Source organism: Ascaphus truei, chromosome 1 (genome assembly GCF_040206685.1).
Source record: "Ascaphus truei isolate aAscTru1 chromosome 1, aAscTru1.hap1, whole genome shotgun sequence".
In the NCBI taxonomy this organism is placed as follows: Eukaryota; Metazoa; Chordata; class Amphibia; order Anura; family Ascaphidae; genus Ascaphus; species Ascaphus truei.
The window spans coordinates 59,027,373-59,038,832 of record NC_134483.1 but is presented as its reverse complement, the minus strand read 5'-3'; the positions used below and the strand labels follow the sequence as shown (position 1 = coordinate 59,038,832).

General features: G+C 53.2%; 1 protein-coding gene across 5 annotated transcripts in view; it reads right to left on the bottom strand.

Moving 5' to 3' along the window:
• Positions 1-5,623, bottom strand: part of LOC142488341 (F-box only protein 4-like) — a 33,256-nt gene extending 27,633 nt beyond the window's left edge. Inside the window, exon 1 of one of the 5 annotated variants that reach the window (XM_075588765.1) lies at positions 5,132-5,623. In XM_075588765.1, coding sequence (XP_075444880.1) covers positions 5,132-5,317 — 186 coding nt within the window. In that variant the 5' untranslated portion in view covers positions 5,318-5,623. Of the gene's footprint in view, positions 1-4,560; positions 4,619-4,763; positions 5,053-5,131 lie in introns of those variants that run through there. The other 4 variants (XM_075588732.1, XM_075588743.1, XM_075588755.1 and 1 more) reach the window with 4 other exon arrangements.
• Between the last annotated feature and the right edge of the window lie 5,837 nt (positions 5,624-11,460).

Here is an 11,460-nt window from a genome sequence, read left to right as displayed (position 1 = left end):
AGGGAGAGACGGAGGGAGAGAGAGAGGGAGAGACGGGGGAGAGAGAGAGGGAGAGACGGGGGAGAGAGAGAGGGAGAGACGGGGGAGAGAGAGAAGGAGAGACGGGGGGAGAGAGAGAAGGAGAGACGGGGGGAGAGAGAGGGAGAGACGGGGGGAGAGAGAGAGAGAGGGAGAGACGGGGGGAGAGAGAAAGAGGGAGAGACGGGGGGAGAGAGAGAGGGAGAGACGGGGGGAGAGAGAGAGGGAGAGACGGGGGGAGAGAGAGAGGGAGAGACGGGGGGAGAGAGAGAGGGAGAGACGGGGGGAGAGAGAGAGGGAGAGACGGGGGGAGAGAGAGAGGGAGAGACGGGGTGAGAGAGAGAGGGAGAGACGGGGGAGAGAGAGAGGGAGAGACGGGGGGAGAGAGAAAGGGAGAGACGGGGGGAGAGAGAGAGGGAGAGACGGGGGGAGAGAGAGAGGGAGAGACGGGGGGGAGAGAGAGAGGGAGAGACGGGGGGAGAGAGAGAGGGAGAGACGGGGGGAGAGAGAGAGGGAGAGACGGGGGGGAGAGAGAGAGGGAGAGACGGGGGGAGAGAGAGAGGGAGAGACGGGGGGGAGAGAGAGAGGGAGAGACGGGGGGGAGAGAGAGAGGAGAGGGAGAGAGGGAGACAGGGGGAGAGAGGGAGACAGGGGGAGAGAGGGAGACAGGGGGAGAGAGGGAGACAGGGGGAGAGAGGGAGACAGGGGGAGAGAGGGAGACAGGGGGAGAGAGGGAGACAGGGGGAGAGAGGGAGACAGGGGGAGAGAGGGAGACAGGGGGAGAGAGGGAGACAGGGGGAGAGAGGGAGACAGGGGGAGAGAGGGAGACAGGGGGAGAGAGGGAGACAGGGGGAGAGAGGGAGACAGGGGGAGAGAGGGAGACAGGGGGAGAGAGGGAGACAGGGGGAGAGAGGGAGACAGGGGGAGAGAGGGAGACAGGGGGAGAGAGAGAGAGGGAGACAGAGGGAGACAGGGGGAGAGAGGGAGACAGGGGGAGACAGGGGGAGAGAGGGAGACCGGGGAGAGGGGGAGAGAGGGAGACAGGGGGAGGGGGAGAGAGGGAGACAGGGGGAGAGAGAGAGAGGGAGACAGGGGGAGAGAGAGGGAGAGACGGGGGAGAGAGAGAGGGAGAGACGGGGGGAGAGAGAGAGTGAGAGACAGGGGGAGAGAGAGAGGGAGAGACAGGGGGAGAGAGAGAGACAGGGGGAGAGAGAGAGACAGGGGGAGAGAGGGAGACCGGGGGAGAGAGGGAGACCGGGGGAGAGAGGGAGACCGGGGAGAGAGGGAGAGGGGGAGAGAGGGAGACAGGGGGAGAGAGAGAGAGGGAGAGACGGGGGGAGAGAGAGAGGGAGAGACGGGGGGAGAGAGAGAGGGAGAGACGGGGGGAGAGAGAGAGGGAGAGACGGGGGGAGAGAGAGAGAGGGAGAGACGGGGGGAGAGAGAGAGGGAGAGACGGGGGAGAGAGAGAGGGAGAGACGGGGGAGAGAGAGAGGGAGAGACGGGGGAGAGAGAGGGAGAGACGGGGGAGAGAGAGAGGGAGAGACGGGGGGAGCGAGAGAGAGAGAGAGACAGGGAGGGAGAGAGAGAGAGACAGGGAGAAAGAGAGAGAGACAGGGAGAAAGAGAGAGAGACAGGGAGAAAGAGAGAGAGACAGGGAGAAAGACAGAGAGACAGGGAGGGAGAGGGAGAGACGGGAGAGAGAGAGGGAGAGAGAGAGGGAGACAGGAGAGAGAGAGACAGGGGGAGAGAGAGAGACAGGGAGGGAGAGGGAGAGACAGGGAGGGAGGGAGAGGGAGAGACAGGAAGAGGGAGAGACAGGGAAAGAGGGAGGAAGAGGGAGAGACAGGGAGGGAGGGAGAGACAGGGAGGGAGGGAGAGACAGGGAGGGAGGGAGAGACAGGGAGGGAGGGAGAGACAGGGAGGGAGGGAGGGGGAGACAGGGAGAGACAGGGAGGGAGGGAGAGAGAGGGAGGGAGAGAGAGGGAGGAAGAGAGAGGGAGGGAGGGAGGGAGAGAGAGGGAGGGAGGGAGGGAGAGGGAGGGAGGGAGAGACAGGGAGGGAGGGAGAGACAGGGAGGGAGGGAGAGAGAGACAGGGAGGGAGAGAGAGACAGGGAGGGAGAGAGAGACAGGGAGGGAGAGAGAGACAGGGAGGGAGAGAGAGACAGGGAGGGAGAGAGAGACAGGGAGGGAGAGAGAGACAGGGAGGGAGAGGGAGGGAGAGAGAGACAGGGAGGGAGGGAGAGACAGGGAGGGAGGGAGAGACAGGGAGGGAGGGAGAGACAGGGAGGGAGGGAGAGACAGGGAGGGAGGGAGAGACAGGGAGGGAGGGAGAGACAGGGAGGGAGGGAGAGACAGGGAGGGAGGGAGAGACAGGGAGGGAGGGAGAAGGAGGGAGAGACAGGGAGGGAGAGACAGGGAGGGAGAGACAGGGAGAGAGGGAGAGACAGGGAGGGAGGGAGAGGGAGAGACAGGGAGGGAGGGAGGGAGGGAGAGGGAGGGAGGGAGGGAGAGGGAGAGACAGGGAGGGAGGGAGGGAGAGGGAGGGAGGGAGAGGGAGAGACAGGGAGGGAGGGAGGGAGGGAGAGGGAGAGACAGGGAGGGAGGGAGGGAGGGAGGGAGGGAGAGGGAGAGACAGGGAGGGAGGGAGGGAGAGGGAGAGACAGGGAGGGAGGGAGGGAGAGGGAGAGACAGGGAGGGAGAGGGAGAGACAGGGAGGGAGGGAGGGAGAGGGAGAGACAGGGAGGGAGGGAGGGAGAGGGAGAGACAGGGAGGGAGGGAGGGAGAGGGAGAGACAGGGAGGGAGGGAGGGAGGGAGGGAGGGGGAGAGACAGGGAGAGGGAGAGGGAGAGACAGGGAGGGAGGGAGAGGGAGAGACAGGGAGGGAGGGAGAGGGAGAGACAGGGAGGGAGGGAGAGGGAGAGACAGGGAGGGAGGGAGAGGGAGAGACAGGGAGGGAGGGAGAGGGAGAGACAGGGAGGGAGGGAGAGGGAGAGACAGGGAGGGAGGGAGAGGGAGAGACAGGGAGGGAGGGAGAGGGAGAGACAGGGAGGGAGGGAGAGGGAGAGACAGGGAGGGAGGGAGAGGGAGAGACAGGGAGGGAGGGAGAGGGAGAGACAGGGAGGGAGGGAGAGGGAGAGACAGGGAGGGAGGGAGAGGGAGAGACAGGGAGGGAGGGAGAGGGAGAGACAGGGAAGGAGGGAGAGACAGGGAGGGGGAGAGAAAGGGAGGGGAGAGACAGGGAGGGTGAGGGAGACACCCACCCACTGATACACACATACATACACACACACACACACCCACTGATACACACACACACACACCCACTGATACACCCACACCCACCCCCACCCACTGATACACACACACACACCCACTGACACACACACACACACCCACTGATATACACACACGATACACACACCCACGATACACACACACACTGATACACACACGCACACCCACTGATACACACACGCACACCCACTGATACACACACACACCCACTGATACACACACACACACCCACTGATACACACACACACACCCACTGATACACACACACACACCCACTGATACACACACACACCCACTGATACACACACACACCCATTGATACACACACACACACCCACTGATACACACACACACACCCACTGATACACACACACACACCCACTGATACACACACACACACACCCACTGATACACACACACACACACCCACTGATACACACACACACACACCCACTGATACACACACATCCACTGATACACACACACACCCACTGATACACACACACCCACTGATACACACACACCCACTGATACACACACACCCACTGATACACACACCCACACCCACTGATACACACACACCCACTGATACACACACCCACACCCACTGATACACACACCCACACCCACTGATACACACACACCCACTGATACACACACCCACACCCACTGATACACACACACCCACTGATACACACACCCACTGATACACACACCCACTGATACACACACCCACACCCACTGATACACACACACACCCACTGATACACACACACTGATACACACACACTGATACACACACCCACACCCACTGATACACACACACACCCACTGATACACACACACACACCACTGATACACACACACCCACTGATACACACACACCCACTGATACACACACCCACTGATACACACACCCACTGATACACACACACACCCACCCACTGATACACACACACCCCCACTGATACACACACACCCACATACACCCCGCCAGCCCCTGCACCGCCCGCACAACGCGCAGCCACCACTGCCCGCCCCCGAGCCTATCTCCCACACCAAGTGGACGGGGGGAAGTGAGCGCAAAGGCAGGCGCGCGCGCCGGGGGGCAAGGGCAGGCGCGCGCGCCGGGGGGCAAGGGCAGGTGCGCGCGCCGGGGGGCAAGGGAAGGCGCACCCCTGCTACCACCTCCTATTGCGCACCCCCCCCCCCCCAGCTGGGACCCGGGACAGAAGGGGGACACTCACCGCGCACAGAGCAGAGGAGTCGGGAGCGGGAAGGCAGTCAGTCACGTGTGCGCTTCACAAAGCGGAAGCCCCGCCCCCGGCTTCCTCTGACATGCTGCGACCAATCCCCTGCGGGCCGGCCGGCATTCTAAGTCCCGCCCCCGGCATTCTCCTGCATTCTGTCCCCCCGGCAGCATTCACACGCAAACATACAAAATACTTACCGGCCGCCGCATTCTCCTCACCGCCGCTGCCCCGCACTACCGGGACCAGGGACAGAAACCGGGACAGGCCTCAAAAAAACGGGACTGTACTGGTAAAACCGGTACGAATGGTCACCCTATATAGAGGCCACTGCAGGAAGTGTTTCATATACAGTACTGCATTCTTCTTGCTCTGACACCATTATTCTCTAATAAGGCAAGCCCCACATGGATTACCATTAAAATGGCAGTCTGGGGTTCGGGACCCCAACATTTTACTGCTGTTAGTCTCTGGGAGTTGACTTCTCTATGATATAAGTTTTTCCATACTAGCAAGTATGTGCCTCTCTTGCCATGTACAGCACAACGTTTGAGCCCTGGTCACTCACCGGCATTCCGCACAGAGGACTCCCACTCAGCTCTGGGCTGTCACTTACAGCCTCCAGCACGGGGGCTCTCTCCGGATCTCCCCGGCCTCTCACACTCCGCAGGTATCGCTCTCTCAGGTGTCTGAAGCCCATTATAATAGCAGCCTCCCACCGACCCCATTCGTTACATGTGTCATTTTCAGCCATTGTTGAATCTAGCAAAAGATCACAACACAGTGCACTTTCTGGGACTGGGCAGCAGCACCTATTCCATATGCTGGTAGTGACCAAAGGACTGTCTGGTAAACCTGTGCACAGGAGGAGCTGTCTGTGAGACCCTGTGCTATGTGGCTATAATGAATTCTCTCCCCTCCGTACAGCGAGTTTCTGTGGAGAATAACTAGCTCCTACGCACGACTTCCTGTTGAAAGGAGAAGTTCTACGCGTCACAATTGAAGTTGTTAAAGTTCGAGGATTCCATGTTGCGTTCCAAACAAGATTCTACAAGCCCCGCCCACAGCCAGCTGACATCGGCTGCTCACATGACTATCAGTGGCAAGAGATGGGGAAGCAGAGTAAAGTGTGCAGTGCCCCCGCCTTTGGCTGCACAGCCAGCGCAGCCGCCTTTCCATACTGTAGTATAGTTTGTAATGAGGATCAAAAAGGAATGAATGTGCAAAATGATCAACAGCACATACTGTAGAAAAGTGATATGAATCTACAAATAAAATAGCGAGGGATTAAAGGGAACGCGGTCTGGGGGGAGAGGAAACCATTCATCTCCCGTGGGAAGGGCTGGTATATAAATGAAAATGTGGAGGTGGCACAAAAAAATGGGCTGTGAATAAAGTAGATTAAATTGCTGATTGAATGGATATAGAATTATATTAGGGAGTTGAAGTAGGAACACAAGAAACTAAAGAGAAGCCACCAGTACTCATCCTTCAATTATGTTTTATGTATTTTTAATTGTATGCAATACACAATATATTCATTTTCTGTCAGTCTAGGGGCTCTTTATTTTTAATAGGCTCATGTGTATTTAATGCCATTTTTTTAGTCTCGGCTTATGGCTCTGATTAGAGATTTTTCATATTTTCTCAATTTGCCATTTCTTATAAAAAGAAAAACCTGTGAACAAAATGGCGCAGTGCAAAACATTTTTTGGCAAAGTATTACAATGACCACACCAATTTTGCTTATTAATTTGCAAACACCCCCCAAAATAAAATTGCAAACAGTAAAATGGCAACTTCATACATGTATGTATGTATTTATATAGAGCCATTAATGTACATAGCGCTACATCACAAGTTCTGATTTACAAATGAATATTAGTTCCCCCCTCGCAGGTTGGTATTTAACCCCTTTTGCTATGCAGGAGAATGCAGCTTTTTAAGCAATGTAATTCTCTGTTCCCCAATATGTTCTCTTGCTCCTTTAGGCTGCGTCCATAGAAGGACAGTCAGCACTGAGCCGTGCGGACGCTCCGCGATGAGCCCCGTCATCCTCAATGAGAATGTCTTGAGAGGAGGCTCCCGCGAGCGTCCGCAGGCGTGCTGAGGCGCAGGTATTTTCAGCCGACACCAGAACCTGTTTCTGAGAGCGCTGTCGGCGCCGTGACCAATCATGAGCCAGACCTGGTGCCCTCCTCCTGGCAGTACTTAAAGGCAGGACCGCCCTAAATTTAGAGTGTCCTTCCCCCACTGAGGAAAGCAGGTCACGCAACTGGGAACCTGAGATTGGGGCCTTCCCTTGTGCTCTCCCCTCCGGGGGAGAGTGAATGTGGACCATACCTCTGCTAGGGAGGTGGGGAAGAGCTAGGACGGCTGTGGGTGCCCTTGGCCTGTAGTGACGGTCCATCCTTCAGTGAGAGCCGAGAGTACTACATCGGGCAGAAGCCTGCTGTGTAACTGTGCTGTACCGAGGAGATTATAAACCGTTCCTGTTATATACCTCCTGCCTGGTGCGTGACTTTACTGGGGGGAGAGGTAATAAGTTCTACTGTGTGAGATCACCCTCAGTCCCTAGACTGTGTGTGTGTGTGTGTGTGTGTGTGTGTGTGTGTGTGTGTGTGTGTGTGTGTGTGTGTGTGTGTGTGTGTGTGTGTGTGTGTGTGTGTGTGTGTGTGTGTGTGTGTGTTACTAGAATACCAGAAGTGTCACCCAATCACCCCACCACCCAATCACCCCATCCCCCCACCACCCCCCACCCAATCACCCCACCCCGTCACCCAATCACCCCGTCACCCCACCCAATCAACCCCCCAGTCTCTCGCCCTCTCTCTCTCACTCTCTCACCCTAACCCCCTCATAATGTGTATATCAGGGGGGACTCCATTTTGATTGCTATATAACCATTTCTCTATAACCATTATGTACTAACATTTTAGATTTCAGGAACTAACTAAATGCCTAATGTCATACGTAATTGTCTTCTCAAGTCAGATGTGAGAAAGTGACCTCTCACCCACTTAATGCCAAATTGAACTCTGTTTGTTCAGATTTATTTAGGCCTGTAGAAACAGGAACTGTCCCCAGCCATGTTGAACATGAGTTACACAAGAATGTCTTACACAATCTACTGTCCTGAAGAATAACATTTCCTTCAAACGGCCTCCAAGCTCGGTACCCAAGCCACTTCCCAGATCGTACACTGTCTAACTGTCATTTGCTGAGGTAGACAGACTATAACTTAAAGGGGAAGTAAATTACTCGTATCTGTGTTTTTTCTATGTTCAAGATGGCTATATAAACTGACTGTAAACCCTTTAATAAACGAGAGAACAGTTTTTGACAAAGCTTCACTGGTTGTCTGACTCAATTACTGCCCTCTCCCGAGCTCGTCCGCCATTTTGTTTTTCCAGATATCAGCGCTTTAAGAGTGGGTTGAAGCCTCCGGAGGTGAAGTCATTTTGAGTGGCAGCAGGAGTGTTTCTCACGCAGCGACGTTAGAGAATAGGATACTTTCACCCCCTCTCCCTCTCACTGCCTCTCTCACCCTCTCTCTGTGTCTGTCTCACACTCTGTTTCTGGATATCTTATTTACCCTATATATCTTAACTGCCCTATACTACACCGAAATAACCTATACTACTTTCTTCCAGATCTGATTCAAGCTTCACACGGAAGACATCGGAATCCCCCCTAACCCAGAAGACAGGTAGGGAACACATCCCCTCCAATGTATAACATTGTGGGAATGAGGGTATCTGGACATTGAGGGACTGCGGATCAGGTAAGATCCCAGGCGGGATTGCTGCTTTAGATATTGTTAAGCGGGGACGTCCAGACACTGGTTAAGGGGTTCAGGAAACTAGTCATTCACACCTGGCTTTTATTTCTAGATCCGACATATATATATACACACACACTGTGACAGAGTGAAGTCAACTCCTATCAGTTACGCCTGGGAGACATATGTCTGAGTGCTTCATCCAGCACTCATAAGGGTTAACTCAGGTGGAAGTTAGGAAATCAGAACTCTTTAGCTGACACCTGAGAGCCAGCAAGGTAGATAAAGGATCATGTGACTGGCAGTAGCTGCCAGAGAGAGAGAGAGAGAGAGAGAGAGAGAAGCACACTGCTGCGTGAGCCCTTAGCCAGAGGGATTTCACCAAAGACTACTTCAACTAAAGTAAGGATTATTCATTTGTTTACTGACTGCTTAAAGTACCCTTATGGTTTTGTTCTGGTTTAGCCAGCCAGCCTGCTAGATAGGTCTGCTGTGTTATTAGTCAGTTTTTCTCCCAAAGTGGAGCAGGATTTATTTTGTTAAAGGGACAGTTTACACGCATGTTATGTTACTTTGGAGAAATAAAGCCACTGAACATTTTTATTTATCCTGAAACTATACGTGTGGACTGTTCCCTGACCTCGGCTACAGGCCGTCCTGCCACAGGTGGTGTCAGAAGTGGGATATCGGACGGCCCCTGTATCTGAAGGGCCACACAAAAAAAAATGGAAAAAATGGAGAAATTTTTTTATCAGTTCCTTGAGCAACAGCTCCAGCTAGCAGAGAAGCAAGCAGAGCGACAAGCCCAGCAAGATGAGCGACAAGCCCAGCAAGCTGAGCGACAAGCCCAGCAAGATGAGCAACAGGCCCGGCGAGAGGAAAAGCTACTCCAACTGCTGGTCGAAGGCCCAACCCCAGGCAGACCAGGGATTCCAAATAACCCACCGGTGATGCTGCCTAAAATGAAGCCAAACGAAGACCCAGAGGCATTTCTCCTCACTTTTGAAAGGGTAGCCACGGCCCACGGCTGGACAGTTGATCGCTGGGTAACGACTCTGGCTCCACTCCTCAAAGGGGAAGCTCAGGCAGCCTACCAGGCTCTTCCAGCGGACGAGGCCATGGACTATAAGAAACTACAGGCTGCTATTCTGGATCGCCTAGGCCTCACGCCAGAGACCTACCGACAGCGGTTCCAGACAGTCAAATATACAAACCGAGACAGACCCCGGGTCGTAGCCCACCGCTTAGTAGACTTATGTGCCAGGTGGAAAAACATGACAAGGCAGAGATCCTTGAACAGTTTGTGCTCGAGCAGTTCATACAGATACTGCCCCCCTCCTCCCGCTCCTGGGTAAAAAGACACACTGCATTTTCCCTGGATTCAGCGGTCCGCTTGGTGGAAAACTTCCTGGGCGACGACACCCAACAGGATAGCTGGGAACGGCCGGTGCAAACACCAGTTGCTTCCGGTGATACTAGAGGCAGGAGAGCAGACAATCGAGGGGTCTAAGTGAGAAAGAATAAAGTGCGCAACTAATGTTATAAAGTGACGTGATGAATATAAATGTAAAATACGTGACCTTGAACAGAGCGTCTGCAGCTGCGATTGAGGGGGGGCTCAGGGACCCCCTAGGCTAGCAGATAAAAACAGAAAAGACACAGCGCACAACGCTCATAGTGCATTAAAAATTATATTGACATAAATTAGAATAAGGTGAGTATTATGCGTACATCAATATGGTATATAACAAGCAGTTTCGGGATATTGTTACCCAACGCCACAGAAAACTGGAACAGATGTCCTCACATGGATCTGGACGCTGGTGCCTCTGGTACAGGGTAGGTAAGAAGCCTTTGGCAGTTCTACTCCCAAAGCTCGAGTGGGACGTGTGCTATTGTCCCATACAATGCTGTTACACAGCGGAGCTCCACGCCAGCTGAATTTTTTCTCTCTCCCCTCCGGGTAAGCACTTCCGGGTTGGTGACGTCACCGCGGGGAGAATCGCCGGTTTTGGCGCCGTTCTCGCTGGGTCAGCTCGCGTGATGGGGTAACAGTGAAAGGTAAGACTCTTGTCAGCTTTTCCAACGCGTTTCGAAACCCGTGGGTTTCTTCATCAGGGAATAAAGTTGAGTGGTGTTGAAGGGAATCTAAATACCCCGCGACCTTGCCTCATTGGCTTAGCCTGCGGCTCTCACCGCCAATAGGAGAGCGGCAGGGGAGGGATAAAAGTCCCGGTAGCGCGCGTCACTGATTGTCAGTAGCCTCATTGGCTTAGCCTGCGGCTCTCACAACCAATAGGAGAGCGGCAGGGGAGGGATAAAAGTCCCAATATCGCGCGTCACTGGTTGTCAATAGCAACATGACAACAATTAAAATAAACTTTATTAACAATCAAATGACAATAACAAACGCGATTGATGATACTAAAACAAAGAAAAAATGTTAAACACTGGAATAAGGCATATCACAGGAGTGTACCAATTGCTGACACACTAGGATGACTATGCTAATACCTATTATTACATAGTGATATAGAAAAGGAACACGAAAAGTTCTCAAAGCCGGTCCATCTTAAAGGACAACATACAAGATAAATGTGCAACCTTTGCAAGTGATAAAAAAAGGGGGGGGGGGGACCTAGCAGCAATAGTACAATAGACATAAAAGGACATAGAGACCAAGTCTAAAATTTAATGAATATCTAAAATGAGTTAAAAAGAGAAAAAAGTTAAATAATTAGTTAAATATAAAAAAGTTATATAAAAGGGTCTTGGACAAAAGATCATACAGAGACATCAGTACAGGGACCATATATCTATGTCTTCATTTAAACCCCCTGGATACAAGGTGTTCAATTTGTGTATCCAGAAGGTTTCCTGCCTAGAAAGTTCTTTCACTCTGTCCCCTCCTCTCCTATTTTTTGGTATATGCTTAATACCTTTAAATAATAGAGAGGAGGGGTCACTATTGTGGCATTGTGCATAATGTTTTGAAAGACTATGCTTCATAAACCCTATTTTAATGTTGCGCAGGTGTTCTTGAATGCGCACTTTTAATGGACGTTTGGTGCGTCCTATATAAAATAGGCCACACGGACACTCTATTAAATAAACTA